Source organism: Ctenocephalides felis, unplaced genomic scaffold (genome assembly GCF_003426905.1).
Source record: "Ctenocephalides felis isolate EL2017-DRISC unplaced genomic scaffold, ASM342690v1 CF-g0.4_SCAFFOLD_01170, whole genome shotgun sequence".
NCBI classification, from domain to species: domain Eukaryota; kingdom Metazoa; phylum Arthropoda; class Insecta; order Siphonaptera; family Pulicidae; genus Ctenocephalides; species Ctenocephalides felis.
Genome location: NW_020537324.1, coordinates 1,008,644 through 1,025,810, shown reverse-complemented (window position 1 = coordinate 1,025,810; position 17,167 = coordinate 1,008,644). Strand labels below are relative to the sequence as shown.

Genomic DNA, 17,167 nt, shown 5'->3' with positions numbered 1-17,167 from the left:
ATATGTATTATTATAAAGGTACAGGACGGTATTTAAAATTCAATACATTTATATAGATGGATATAATATAGATACATCTAATGTGAAACATTCACCCAGCCGAAAGCCGAAAGGTTACGCTGACAGCAACATAAACAAGTTTATTAAATGAAGGTCGTTTTGATATTCTTTGGGAATCTAGCTCGATAGAACTCTATGTAATATTGTGAAATTGAAAGTTAGACCCTTAATAGAATTATAGATATTTTGAATTTGCTGTTAATTTCTCTTTTCTAACTTGAGCTGATGTGATAATATTTATAACTACGTGGTTTTTCAGAAGGCACCCCGACGGTTGGTCTCTATATATAATGGCTAAGAAGGCAGCTAAATTCCAACTAATTCAGGTGATAATAATATGAGATTTCCCACTATATATTGGAAAATTGATAATTATTAGTTTCTGAGATTGTTTCCGTTTTTTACATAGTTGCAGTTGAAATAAAAAAGCTTGAATTAAAATTATGCGTTTTCCTCATTTTGATATTTTTTTCAAAAATTAATAAACAAAATATGATACTATTATCTCTATTTAATATTTCTTTCCCCAAATCTGCGGCTTTCGCCGCAATATTATTAGAACGATGTTTACATACTTTTTACAGGTAGTAAAAATATCTTCTCACCATACCTTATCATACTTCGCAGTTTTTTTTAATAAATTAAATTACGAATGGAAAAAAAACTGTTTCAACAAAAGCCAATTAAACACTACGTGCCGGATAAGAATATGATAAGCAGGAATCGATTTTCCCATATATTTTATGCATCCAGCACGCATTTTCTAAGGCGATTACATTAATTGGATTAATTAAGTAGCATTCAGATGGTGTACCAGCACACTTTGCGCGTTATTAATATGAAAATATCATGTTTCATAAAGGAATTACGATGGGGTTGAAACCCTGCGGATTCCGAACACCCCGGTGAGCCAACTCGCAGGAAATTGCCCCTGGCGTTTGCATATTTTGAATGATAAAAAACAACATTTTGAAAGTAAAAGTTTTAAATATTTTTTACGCGAATTCATGCCAATTTCAGAACCTATAATTTATATGACTGATTTATGAATATTTACATTGTTAATGCTAATTATTTTTTAAATGCCAAGAAATTTATTGAAGTTGATTTGGATTCAAAATTTCTTTTTTTAAACACCTTCAGTCTTAGTAAATGAAAAATATGACTGTAAAAATCAATGAAAAATCATACAAATGAAACAATGTGATCCACTCCTACCTATAACTTCTAACACCAACTTGATACTACTTATAAGAGATGATGAATTGTGTAGTATTGTGAGTAAAATTATTAATATAATTATTCAAATATGGACATAGTTTCAGAACTTTGTTTATAAAATAAGAACGTTTTAAATATCAGTTACCACTTGAAATCAGTTTTATTTATCAATCAAACCAAATAGATAATTAAATTTATCTCATTTGTTCGGCAAATCGCTATCTTCAAAACGAAATTACTTTTAAGTAGCTAAAAGATATGAATTTGATTTTTTTGATAATATAAATAATAATATTGAGTTATATCTACTCTACCTTATATCTTAAGGAAGAATTTCAGATACACAAACAGCATAAAAATATTGCATTTGAAAAATACTAGATAAAATGCATATAAAATTATTCCAAAGTTCCTAATAACCCATAAGAAATTTAAAATATATTAATGTAGATGGTAATTAATATAAATTAGTAAAGAATTTGAACGATTACTTAATACTGCTTGAATACTTTATATAGATTTTATCTCAAATTTAATATTATCTTCTAGAAACAAACTGTCCTTTCTGGCCAAAAAATCAAAATCTATTACGCAGAACCTGAACCCATAAAAGCTCATACATATCTATATTTGATACTCATAATTGTTGTATTAGAATTACTCATTATTAGAAGAGAATTAAATTCCCAGATTTTCTAACTTCTTCATTGTAATATACAATTTTTGGAAATTAAGAAAGAAATGGTAATACAAAATATGATTTACAGGTACATCAAATCATTTACATCAGTAATGTGATATAATTCAATCACATTCTTGAAAAATATAAAATGTTAGAGTATATGAGTAAGTTTTATTAAAAATGTAATATATGCAAATACTATATGTAAAGAATATGAACAATATATACAAAATTCATAATAATTCAAATTTATTTTTTTTCCCTAAAAGCCAATTCTTTTTCCTTCCTGGCTAAAATATCAAAATCTATAGCATAGTACCCGAACCCATAAAAGCACGTTGTCTTATATAATAAACTAATATTAATATTAAAAGGTTTTGCCTATTATTCGAAAAGAACTCTCGAATTGATTTCCGTAATTGGAGTGCATTACTTCCATCAGTCTAATGGCTTCGGTATTTACATTTCGCATTACCGAGACTCCTACAACAGTGTGAGGTTAAGTGTACAATTGTCATTACTCATAATTAGGCAAAAAGTTTTCTATAGCAACTTCTCTAATTAATAATTACTGATATGAGTAAGAGGTAATTATTTCCATTAATTCTGGTAAAATTTAGTTTAGCATTTATTCTATTATAATTAAGTCTATATTTAGAACAAACCATAATACATTCATTAAGGAATTTTTAAATCTTACATTGACTTGATTATTTATAAGGTAGGGCTGAGCACAAATGCCCAATTTGATTTTGAGCAATTATATTGTAAAAACCAAACCGATGATATAACAACAAATAACACAAATCAAACAAACAACTATCTGACTATGTTGAGTAAAAATCCTAGCTAATTCATCATTCTGGAAAGGTTTTAAAGGGAGTAGTTTTGTAGTATTGCAAAATTTTGTCAAAGGCTGAAATAGCTATTTTGCTGCCTATTTTTGTAAAGAACTTAATATATCTAGTTTTAACATATTTATAACTTTATAGTATTTTCTGTACCAAATTAGTTTTTTATAACTTTTTTTTTACAAAATTAACGATTTTGCTGTGTGTGTTAGTATTGGATTTTCTACACGTGCGTATGTGATGTTTTTAAATGTTTATTATATATAAAAATTGTTAAATAGATATTAAAGAATTTGTGAATATTTTTTGCTGATATTTTACACCAGACAATTTATTTGGTCTAAAATTTGACTGACAATGAGATGTAGCATATATTTTAATAATTGAAAAAAAAATTGCTTTCAATATTTAGTTCATTCAATAATTAAAATGAAAGATTCTACAGTCTTTTCAAGAGAATTCCCCTATAAAGTTACTTTTTCTCTGTACATTTTTGTATAGAACCTAAGACAATATATCCAGCATCAATATGGCAATTACGAGTAGGATTTATACTTCAATAACACGATTCGTCTCTACCCCAAAATGTTCGGCAAACTTTTTCTCAATAACATCATTTATTAGATCAATAAATGCAATCATAAAATGGAGCACGTCTGATAAAACTTTATTGTTGCCTGAAATTCTAGTATAACCCTATAGATACATTTTCACAATCTTGATTGGAATTGATGTATTTTTACTCCATCTAATAGTAAGTAGACTGAAAATGATTGTAAATATTTTAAATCTATCAATTACTAATAAATTCCAATTTATAACCGTTTATGTTTATTCATTTTTTATGTCTTCATATATCAATAAATAATCTTCTCTGTCAGTTCAAAACCTTCTGCAAAAGGTTGAACCACTTCAAAACTATCTGCCGAGATGTAAACAGGAAAGCAAACGAGAAAAACGATTTTTCCATTCAGAAAAGGAAAAACTAAGTTTCCTCGACGACCTATTTATTTTTTGTGCAAATACAATTCAAAACAGATCAATCGATATGATACAAAGTCGAGGAAGAAACTCGATTCAACATAAAAAAAGAATGAGATGATCCTTCAAGGAGATATATATTTATTTTGAGGAAAGCTATTTTTTGGGACTTATGTAAAGTTAGTTGAAACTAGTACAGTAGAGTCAATCTAGAAAAAAGTATTTTCTATGAACTTAAGGCGGCCTTAAGTTGTTAGAAAATACTTTTTTCTAGATTGGCCCAAATTATAAGATTTTTTTTAAATCATTCAATTTAATTAATAAATATAATAGACATATTGAACACAGCTTATATTTTTTGAACAGAAATCTGAATAATGAATCAAAGTTCTTTCCACTACATTTGAAGACTTTTCAGAACAAAATTCGAAACTTTGTAAGAAACAGATTATATGCCAAACAAGAAGGACATCAGGGTTACTCTCCTGAGATTTTGATAAAAATTCGCAAGGTGATAGAGTTGATGATTAAAATAAACTCCTTATAATATTAGGCATATGAGAAGTGGTTTAGCTATGAAAATCAATTAAAGTTAGGACAAATAGTTTGCAAGTCCTACATACGCTTGTTCTATCTATCAATATTTCAGCCTTTTCTATCAAATCTCAAATTTTGCGCTCATTTTTGCAAGTTCACTTTTTACATGTCTAACGAAGCTTTCGATTATTTTATAAAATCTCACAAAATTCACAATTCAAGAGTTTACTAGTAATATTATGCTGGATTATGAATTATTTGATTATTAATGCTATCGACCTAAATGCTGAAAATATTTGGGTTCAACTATTCAACTCGGATTCCGCCGCTCCGGCGGCAAAATTCATATAAATCTCGGAATTCGCGAGTGAAAAGGGTTAAAACATGAATAATAAACTATATAAAACTAGCATATAATAGTTGACATAAATTCCATAAAATTTTAGATCGATTAGGAAGAATAATTATGTTAGAAAGTATATGAAAGTATTATCAATAAAAACTGAAATGATTTGAAGTTCAATACACGGTGTTTTTCTAAGTTTTTTTCTGTTGTGGAAAATTCTAAATTCAAAAATACAACTTGGCCATCTCTTCTATTTTACATTGAACGATTTCGTAGAGTCGCGTACGTAGTATTTCGGCAGTGTCACGAGGTATGGCTATGGCGTGGATATAATTAAAGAATTTTGAGTGGCCTTCCGTCCATTATAATAACAGCTTTTTTACTCGACATATGTTTACCAATTTATTTTTGAAGCCATGACAAAGATGATTTTGTGAAAAAAATTATTGATGCGGCGAAGGTAAATATATTCACACTTATGAAAATACAATGATTGTGATTTGCCTTTAGTTTTGCACTGTAATCTTATGAATCTGAAGGCATTTAAGTCTCAAATAGTTGAAATATCGATTGCAAAAATTTTGGCAAATTTAACACAAAAATATTTATTTTAATAATAATAATAATAAGAGGAAGTATATAAATATAAGAAAACAAAAAAAATTATTGCAGTATGAAACTTGAACTTGTTCTATAACATTTCTTATGTCTGCCATCCCAGTAGTTAAGTCGAATTTCGGAAAAAATGATTTAAACTGCGATATTAACTATTTCTCTAAAAGTAGTTATTAAATTGGAAAACTATTGTTTAGAAACAAAAGCTAATGAAGCACTTTGTATACAATTTAAGCCATTAATTTCAAATACGCGATATTACAAGAGTAATAGAACTTTGAAATCAAGCTTTGCAAAATAGTGAAAATTGACTTTACCACTTATTCAATGGAAATGGGATTAGTGGTTCATTTAATATTTTCATTACTTTACTTCATATAATTTTTTATTTATTATTTTTAATCTCCTCAAATTACAAATCCTCTTCATAGAAAAAAAAACAAAGAAATAAGATGGATTTTATATAAGATCTTTACCAAGTATCTTTAGCTTCTTTTTTGGTTACTGTTATAACAAGGGTTTTTTTTAATAATATTGTCTATGATATAAATAACTAAATTATGTTATTTATCTTATTCGTAATATCTTAAAATAAAGATTCCATTTCCAAATTTTTTCCAAATCATTAACTTAGTGTTATGTTTTAATGCATAATTTTTGCGAATATTTGGACAGATGTTATTGCTCCATGTTATCAAATGTATGTGCTAAAAATTACTCGAGCATTGATCGCGTAAAAATAGCAGAACATCGTAAAATCACCTTTGTTATGTATACATAAATATAAAAAATGATATAAAATTCAACTCCTGGTACCACTTATTCTCTTTTTACCCATTAATCACTATCATTTATTAAACTATCAAGTTTTACACCGTATAATTTATCTTTTACTATATTGACAACGTCATTATTCACGAGGCATAAATGTCTTAAGTAATTATAGGAAATATACAAAAGAAAAGTTCTCGTTATATATGAATGAGATTTTTCCAAGAATAATGCCTTACATATCGATAGAATGAAAGTAACTCTAATAATAAGTATATGAAATTGACAGGAGAAAAATAGATAATGTCACTAGTGTAAATGTTTGCTTGTTATTAGTGTAAAAAATTATAATTTGGAATTATAAAGCCCATTATTTGCGTTAAAATAAATATTGATGATTATAGTGCAGAAAGAAGTACCAAAGAAATAAAAATATAATATTCCTGATGACTCTAAATATCTCTAAAAAATTCCCATGAAATTTATATTTTGCATTGGTTGAATAATATAGCTATTATTTCGTAAAATTCGTTTAAAATTAAAAATAAGACATCACGTGTTTATTTTGCACACAAGTTCTCTATAATTTGCATTTGAAAATTGTAGGAAAAATTATTGTTTTTATGACTTTACTTTTAATATCGAAATTTCTGTATTTAATAATTTTTAAATTTATGATCCAACCTACTAGTAAAACTCTCTCGTATATAATCGTGTATTTTGTTCTAACTGACTCTTATATCGGACTATTTCAACTATTTTTACTATTTTATGTACAGAAATAATTTATTTCAATAATATTTGTATACGCTATTTTAAAAAACTTTGTCGAAAAAACTAGATAAATCAAATAACTTTTTCGCCAAGATTTTAATTTTTTTCTTTGAGGAGTATGAATATAATGCATTTATTAATAAAAAAATGGAGATTTTAAGGTATTTTAGAATGTAGGTATTTAGAATGCCCTCTGCCTATACTGTTTTCCAAGGCTATGGGTTAAAAAAGACCAAGTGACAAATTTTTGAAAACCAGCTAAAAACACATTTCTACAATCATGCATTGGCTGGGAGTTTTGCTGAACGTAGTCAGATAGTTGATTGTTTCATATGTGTTATTTCTTTTGATATGATTGGTTTAATTTTTACAATACACTTGGTCAAAGTCAAATTGGAACTCCCTAACAAAGATAGACTCTACCCTATCAAAGCTGTTATCGAGTAGCACGAATCCACGTTACAATTTGACGAAATCACAGTCAAGATACAGGTTGCAGTAATCGGTTTAAAAACTGTAATAATAAATCCGTGAAAATAGCACTTTCGTTATTATTCTATTATGAAACAGAATGCTTGTTTTCATCTATAAATCTCTTATTCCTATCCTATCAGATGTGAATTCGGCATAACTTTGTTCATCTGCGTTCCGTATCGTTGCGATTTTGACCATCGGCCATTAGGCGTTGTTGCTTGTCAGTTAAAAATAATCTTGGCTAGTAAAAAATTAATTTGCCGTACCGTAGAGCAGTGCTTGGCTATTCTTGTCGGCTAAACTCGGCACAACATTACAAACACTTGAATTGTGACGTCAGTACACGCCGTTTGATGCAAATCTCTCTCAATGTAGGAGAGGAAAAGAACTTCATCATCAGCTAAACAACTTAATACATTTCTGCACGTGATGGTAAAGGATAGTTTTGTAAGATTTATTTGGAATATGGAATAAGTGTATTTTCTTGAGAAAGTTGAATGACAATTCGTTTTCTGACACTGACAACCGTTGTTTTGTCAGAGCTCAAGTTTATTGATCAATTTGTCAATAATTAAATTAATTATAGTTGTATGTGCAAAAATGTTCCATGAAGTAATGGTTAAAGCTTGGAGACTCGTGTGGATAGGGTTCTGAGTTCAAACATCGCTCTGGACAACCTGACATCGTGCAGTAGCGATATCCATTTTCACTTGAAATAGGATCAAAATATGTATTTGGAAACATTTTTCCAATTGATAATGGCCCATTTAGGGCACTGCGGTGTTAAAATGGCAATGAAAAATCTCTTACATAAATTTTCTTTCCTGAATCGAGTTGGAGTTAATCTAGTTCACGAGCCTGTCCTAGGGCAGTACGGCCCATTATTATTATTATTTTGTGAAAACTATAATTCCCAAACGATCCCCTTAGTACGATCAGAAGACAATGAATTGACCATCAGAAATGTTAACAAGCCACCAATAAGTTCATAAAAATGGTCAATTTGCCTAATATCTGAGGCATATGATAATGCAACTATTTCTTAACGTATATTTTTGACAGTACAAACGCAATCTATGCTTTACCAGTAAAAATTATTTAGTTTTTGCTAAGAAACCAGAATTGACAAAAGTTCTAATATGAACCATCCCACATCTTCTTAATTAATATAAAAACTATTCTAGAAAAACCTACGCAGTCTTCATATTTTAAAGATTCTGTTTTTACAATATCAGTTAGACTTTAAGGGATCTTTTTTTTACTTTCCTTAACAACACTCTCATCACCTAATGTAATTAGAAACATTTTATCTAAAACCAACATGCAATCCTAATATCTTAAAAACTCTGCTTCTTGTAATTCCAACTTTGTTTTTATGCAATAATATTATCCAAATATTGGGCAACTAATGTTCGTGGATAAAACGTTAAGTGAATAATAACCTTTATTATTCATTAGAGAAATTTATAATTTAGACAGAAATAATCTTATTTTCATAGGTATCTATTACATATTGCCAAGGCAATTTTAATAAAAATGTACATGAATAACCTTTAACCCCATTAAACTGTCTAACATCTTTTGCTCTATATTAAATATTCTTCAACAGACACGTCGATTAAGTCTTAAAGGTTGACGTCGTATTAGAAAGAATTCTGTTAAATCGATAATGTATAAAAATAAGTCTTTCCATATATTTTTATCATATTGAACAAAGTTAAATAACAGTAAGTACATCTGTTGAATATGTGCAAAAGCTAAATCTTATTGGTGGATTATAATTAAGAAAATATGCTTTTATTTAAATCTGAGTAGAGTAAGAAAATATGCTTTTATTTTAAATCGGAGGTAGTTCTAATTTTGAATTATTCATATTCATACCTTTATTGCTTTGGCAGTGAAACAAACGTTTTAAGAATAAAACAAATCTATAAAATAATAGCACAGTTTCGCTTCACAAACTTACTATAATTTTAGAACATATAATAATATTTTATAGCAATATTTTATGATTTATGCTATTAGTCGTGTAATTCTGAAATCATTGCTGAATTATAAATTAAAATTAAATTAGTAATAGCCCGATATAGCAGCATTGTAAGAAAAATTGTTCATCCTGAATATATTTCGGCTTCGAACAAAATCAATATTAAGGATTTTTACTTATATATAAATATAGCGAAAATATATGGTTGCTCTTAGATTTGTGAAGTATAGATAAAAATGTTTGGGTATCAACGTAAATGACAAATGAGGCAAATATATTTAAATTATAGATCTTTACGACAAATGTAATTTTTGTCACAATTGGTCTTGTGACCAGGAAAAAAATAGTTACAAAATAACCAGTTTTGATGCTTTCATGCATCCAGAAAATACTTATGAAAATAATGGTGCGCTCTAAAAACTTGATTCTCGGGGCATACTAAATCTTCCTAAATTATATTAACAAAATTTATTTCCAGAAATTTTGAATAAATCACAAATAGTAAACAGATAGAATTAGCACATTAACAATGCAAATTTGAACAAAAATAGAATACTTAGTTATCTTACACCCCTTGGCACTTTTTTATAGCTAGTAATAAAACCAACACTTAATGGAAAAAGTAGTAAACAGTATAGTGTGAATAAATTGGTAGTTATGTTATCTCCCATTATTGCACGTTGTGAAATTTCGGGTCACACGTGGGTCATGTGTAAAATACAAATCTTTTTGAAAAATTTATTCAAATTTCGACTCTGACAGAACAAAGATAAAAAGAATCCTTGAAGAGCAAACAAACTAACAGAGAAATGATAAAGAAATGGCTTAAATATAATTATAACCTAGCATTCTTGCACGCTGTGCAATTTCAGGTCACGAGGAATGATGGAATATATTTTTATACATATTTAATTTAATACAATAGTTCTGATATGCAATTTACAAAGCATGTATGCATTTAATAAATGTGCTGATATAAGGTTATTTACTCATTATGTTAGTAATAAACAATAATGATCGGCAATAAAATGAATATTGAAAATAGTTAAAAAAAGTGATTAAAAATATCTACAAAAAACTATGATTTTTTTTAAAAAAAGTGTATTCTACGTAAAAGACACACATCTAGTTTTATTAATAGTATTCAAAAAGCATGCGCCTCGGCAAGCGAGAAAGACTATGAATTTGTGTAGATGTTAGATAAAGACGAATCTAATTTTATCGTAAGTTCTTCAAACAGCACGTATTACCTCATCATATGACAAAGTCACGAACACACATGCAATGAATAAAACACATATGATTAAATGAAATAATAGAATTTAACCTCACCGCTTATTAGTGGATATGTGTTGTCAGCTCGTCCTATTAGGGTTTTTAATCCATGATCAATGTATATAGGCGACGACCTGTCTTTTTCACTCATTTCACTCCGTTTAAAAGTAAAAACTCAAAAAACAAAAATTTCAAAAGAAAAAAAACTATAAATTAAAATAAAACCCGCGGCCTTTGATTTTACACGTACATCAATCTCCGTTTTTCAAAACACCGGCGATCGAAATGCATCCAATGCTATCGAATTTTCCTTGAGAAATGCATTGCACGTCGGGGTGGAAATTTCGGTGGTGGTTCGTATTAAAATTAGTCACTTTTGATCACACACGCGGTCGCGTTTTATTGGATTCAGATCGATTCACTGCCGTGTAAAGGAAATCGAGTCAGCCGAAATTGTTGTTCGATATCGGCCGTTCGCGGGAGCCAAAGTAAATATATATCACAGCGTGCGAGTTTCCGACGTTACCCGTGCGGACCGATAGCGAACTTTGTAATGTGCTCTTGAAAATCGATTCACGAATCGGCTAACTCGTCGCGCATTCTCTTAGGCGAACGCCCAACTAGAATCACTCGGAATTCGAACATGATTCTCGCTGGAATCTTGTTGGAATCGGCGTTCATTGACATCTTTTGAAAATCGTACTAATTACTAGTTGGAATGATTACTGGTGCAGTGAAAAATTTATGTATGTTTAACACATTCACTACTATTCTTGTATTGGTTATACTTCCCCCTGTGCTAAATGAACTAAGGTTAACATATTTTTTAAAGTCAAAACAGTGACGGGAACTTTAAGTTTTGCTAACGTGAAGGGAGGGGAGGGGGAAGCAAACTTGTTCTATGTATCATTATCGAATATTTAGTAGATTGTTGTAATTTTATTATTAGGTAAGGGATCGTTCAAGTATCACGTAAGCAGATTTATTACAATTATTTATCCCCCCATCCCCTTGTCAGCAAAAGTAAGCAAAGCTCTTACCCCCTACCCCCATGCTTACGTAGACATTTTGCAATTAATGAAAAAATAAAAATACTACCTATGACGTATCATCATCCAAACTCCCCCGCCTCCCATGTCAACCCAAAATAAGCAAATCAACAACCCCCCGGCCCCGCGTTTTACGTAATACTTGAACGGCCCCTAACTGAAAATACTCAATTTAAACCTAGACATTTTGGAAATTCGGGACTATCCGGGACAGAACATCTAAATCGAGGACCAAGATTGCTTTCAGAAAAACGCGGGACACAAGGTTAAAATCCGGGACTATCCCGGACAAACCGGGACGTATACGTCTGGTGACCATATATGGTCACCATGAACCCATTTCTGGACATATTAGATGTCAATTTAAAAAAATTGCACCCGAATAGGATAAAAGGACTATTTCTGTTTGAAGTAACTACAGTACAATATTTCAATTAAAACACATTACTAAAAACAACGGTCTCACGCACTATATGGGTGCGCAGCAGAGTAAATGTGTTAAACTATGTACATTGATGTGTACGTCCATATAAGTATGTTATATTTTTACCCTAAACTATTCGAGCATGTCAATGAATCGATGTGAAGAAAAACAAGGTATTATTTACAAGTTAAAAAGTATCAAATACAATTAGAAAAGTGTCAAGAACAGTTAAAAATTTTTCTTCAGATTCAGAAAATATTGGTAAAATTTCTAATGCAATATCGTGCCTTGGCAGGGCCCTGTATTAAATTCGTTTGGGGACCTTAGAAATGATGATATAACTACTCGTACTATGATAGTACAAACACGTCCATTGGCAATACTACATCGTACTACGATTTTTTACGCCATTCTAAGATAGTACAATCATGTTCTTGATAATACTATATTAATAGTACTACGACTTACTACGATAGTACAATCACATCATTGATAATACTACATCGTACTCTACGTCGTACTATGGTAGTACAGTCACGACGTCAATTGATAATACTACATCGTACTACGACTTACTACGTCATACTATGATAATTCAACAATCGCTTCATTGTATACTACATACATACTATGCGAACTTACGTCGTACTATGATAGTACAATCACGTAAATTGATAATACTATATCATGCTATTAGTACGATATAGTATTATCAATGGACGTGATTGACTATCATAGTACACATAAAATCGTAGTACGATGTAGTATTACAATAACATGATTGTACTACGATTGATAATACTACATCGTACTACATTTACTACGCGTCGTACTATAATACTACAATCACGTCCATTGATTATACTACATCGTACTACGATTTACTACGTCGTACTATGATAGTACAATCACGTCCATTGATAATACTACATCTTACTACGACTTACTACGTCGTACTATAATAGTACAATCACGTCCATTAATAACACTACATCGTACAACAACTCACTACGTTACTATGATAGTACAATCATGTTCATTGAAATACTACATCGTACTACGACTTACTACGTCGTACTATGATAGTACAATCACGTTCATTGTAATACTACATCGTACTACGACTTACTACGTCGTACTATGATAATACAATCATGTTCATTGTAATACACATCGTACTACGATTTACTATGTCATACTATGATAGTAAACTCGCGTTCATTGAAAAACTACATCGTACTACGACTACTACTTACTTCTACGTCGTACTATGATAGTACAATCACGTTCACTGATAATACTACATCGTACTACACTACAACTTACTACTACGTTTGTACTATGATAGTACAATCACATTCTCTGTTAGTACTACATCGCACAACGTTGTATTATGATGGTAAAATATCGTTCATTGATCAATTTTATCAATGATAAAAAATATTTCTGTTTATGATGAAATGTAGCCTCAATATGAAACTTATTTATTATTATTATTGCTTGAAATAATAATAATGATAAAGTATATTATTAATGATAACTAAGTTTGCCCAAGTATTATTACGAACTGGAGTAATACATATAAAGTAGAAGTTCCTTATTGGGGCTTCATTCAATTCGCGTATTATGGGATTAAAAAATCGATCCAAATCCTATATACTCGGCTAAAAATTTCTTTATTCACGATATCCTTTATAAAATATCTTTATAAACGCTGCCAAATGGACTAATGAAAATACAAAAGCTTTCTTTTACAATGTTGAATGAAATCATCGAAGACTTAAGCCGATTTTGCCGCGATAGATGTTTTAGCTTGAATTGAATTCTTAAATTCAGAAATTGCTTAAATCGAAAGATGAAGATTTAAAATCCAAGCCCATTGAACAAGAAGCTTCAAGAAGTGAGGGTTAAAAAATGGCAAATAAGCTTATAATTAGCGATTTCTTCATAAACATCCAGTGATCTTATTTTAGAGAGCAAAATTGATCATGCAACTGTTGAGTAGTATTGTCTGAGACTTAATGCCTAAAAATTAACCAAAATGTCTAAAAATTTCAATGAAACTAAAGGACTACCTGTTGTAAAACTTAACAATAGCAGCATTATCAATTTTTAGGGTAAGTGATAAATCCAATTACAATAATATTAATTAAATATGAGCGATCACTGTTATATATTATATACATAATAATTATCTACAATCATGCGTATCTTACCAGCCTAAATTCCGAAAAAATGGACCTTTTGAAGCGTTCACATAGAAAACAATATAAAACTTCATTCGCATCTTGTTAATTTTTTAAAAGAATTAAATGAAAAAGAGTTTTCATAAAAAAATAATTCTCACAATATAACAGTTAATTAACAGAATTAACAAGACTGCGTGTGATATCGTTGAGGTGCCATTACACATGTCGTCCACGCACATGGAACATGTCACGTCGAAGCCACCGGACGAGAAATGCTCCTCGTAATCCATGCACGTTAAGCCTGACTGATCACATCCGAGCCATTGTGTATAATTTCCTTTTTCTGAAATATTATACCGACTTTAGCATAATTTCAATATTTTGTAATATATTCTGATATAAATGTATTCAGATAAATAACCAATATCTAAATTGTATTACATTCGTAACCAGAATCCAGTAAAAAAGCGATAAGTTTTGACACTTAGATTAGATTTATTTGAATTTAAACCAAAAATGAAAATATTCATTTCCGCAACTCCGCTGATAGAGCAATATAAAATTATTAATTAAATAAATAAATATTAATCAAAATAAATATTTTTATAGTTGTCCCAAAATAAGCCCGTTTACTGGAATACTTTTAACCCTTTCCACTCGCTAATTCCGAAATTAGTACTTATTTTACCACCGATACTACTTATCATTATACTTTACATTATACTATACATTGTACTTATTATTACCGGAGTGGCGACAACCGAGTCGAAAAGGTTAAACCAAAAATGTCTATTTCACAAAGAAATACTTATTGTTAAATAAAATAATGTGTAAAGATAGAAACACATCTTTGCCATGACACATTGCAAACAAACTGAAAGAGCATGCCCAAATTAATTATTTTCCTTGGTTTTTTGTTTAGAAGATTTTCCAAGTCGTCGTAATAGATGAGCTCTAAAATAGTCACTTTAGATCTAAAAATTGAAAACATGGCGTAAATAAAAGATATAATTTTTATAACACAATTTTAAGCAATAATATAAAATACAAAATTAAATTATTATTAGCAGGAGATTTTATAAATATTAACTTCCCAAAAATTATAAATTTGTCAGAATCTCCTATTTACTGATTTTACGTTTTATTAATGTTTCAAGTCATTCCAAATCGCTTTGGAAGAAGAAATTGTGTGTGCATATGAGTAGCCAAAATTTTACACGTCGTAGACGTTTTATTTTCAAAAACAAACCCACTGTTTTCAAAAATTTTAAAGTCATTTGATGAAACTCGACAAGAACTCCTGTTGTTTTGGCAGAGCCATTTCATTAAAATTAACAAAAAGGAGGGAAAAAATTAATGTAAGTATTGAACCAATTTTGAACATTTAAGTTATTTTTTTAAATTTTCGTCGACGATTTCGGGAACACGGATGAAGCGATTTGAATAATTCAAAAAACATTCGATTCGTATTGATAAGGAGTCGTGCTGATTAGTTTTGGGCAAAGGCAGGTCTAGTCGTTCCGGAGATATGGGGCAAAAAGTGCCAAAAACGGTAACTCAGTTTTTAAAAGAACGGAGCGTCCGATTTGAATAATTCAAAAAACATTTCACTTGTATTAACAAGATGAAGATCTGATCAAATTTTAATGAAGGCAGGTCTAGCGGTTTCGGAGATCTAGTAAAAAAATAAAAAAAAAAATGCCATTTGGCGGTCAAAAATGATCATTAGACATATGCACATCAAATTATCAGATATTTTCCGAACCAATGCTTATCCGTTAGATGGCGGCGCGGCGCTTAAGCGCTTCGATAGTTCGTCTCTATATATATTTTTCGATTGCTCTGAAAAAGTTTAAAATTTCCAAAATATTTCAAAATACACTTTTCTTCAAAAAGTGTTTTTTTCAAAAAAAAGTAAATTTTTGTCAAAAATTTATAGTTTCTCAAGAATCTAATTTTTCAGAGTAAATTTTTTTCAAAAATGTTAATCTTTTAAAAAAATAATATTTGGTACGGGAAGTTCCAGCAATTTGCCTTAAGGCACGATGCCATGCGCCCCACTAGTTTCGTTGATAAATGGTTCAATGAACATCCTAAAATATTACAGTACATTAAAGTGGTTTAATTGTGGACGTGCAGTTGAATTATTTACACATATCGAGAACATCAACTTTCCTTAAGGCAAAGTGCCACCTACACCTAGTTTTGTTTCAATGTAAACCTTATATGAACATATTAAATGAACCACTTGAATAATTCTAAAATACAAGTTATGAGCCAATGATCCAAGTTATGAGATAAAAGTGAAGGAATGTGTGGCATGCTCTTCCCAGTTTGTCACATGCAACATAATTAACATTTTGGCACGCATATAACAATAAATGCACTAATCAATTAATCATTTGCATAGCCTAAAGCAAAATTCTATGTCTTACAATTAATCTGAATACATGTACATCAATAAAGGTAAAAATAGGTACTCACTGACCACTTTGACAGATATACAAGAGGCGTCTCGACTGCAGGCCAACAAATGCCTCGTGGTCGGGCTAGAGCACTCGGAAACGATGTCATATTCTGACGTTGTTGCACAACGATAACACAAACGATATGGGAACGACTGCAAATTGAATTGTCAAATTATTAATGTGACAGGTAATAGACATTTGGTCCGTAGAGGCATCACACTTACCTGTCCCTCAGCGGTCATTACAAGTCTCAATAATATGATTAATATATTAATCTTGGATAGAAGTAAAAACACATTTACCATAGTTTCACATTTCGAATGTATTCAAAAACAATCGCACTGTTTTGATTTCAAAACTAACTCGATCGCGCGAAAAATCTAGACTGATTCGGGTACACATTAAATTTGATAATGTGTAATGTCATTTAAATACGGAAGCAATTTTGTGAATGCAAATCGTA

At 30.0% G+C, this 17,167-nt stretch overlaps 1 protein-coding gene across 1 annotated transcript in view; it reads right to left on the bottom strand.

Moving 5' to 3' along the window:
* The window catches only part of LOC113365869 (uncharacterized serine-rich protein C215.13), a 41,560-nt gene extending 24,614 nt beyond the window's left edge, over positions 1-16,946 (bottom strand). Inside the window, exons 1-2 of the mRNA XM_026607410.1 lie at positions 16,929-16,946; positions 16,721-16,856 (exon numbers count right to left, since the gene is read on the bottom strand). Of these exons, the coding sequence (XP_026463195.1) occupies positions 16,721-16,856; positions 16,929-16,946 (154 nt within the window). The remainder of the gene's footprint in view (positions 1-16,720; positions 16,857-16,928) is intronic.
* Between the last annotated feature and the right edge of the window lie 221 nt (positions 16,947-17,167).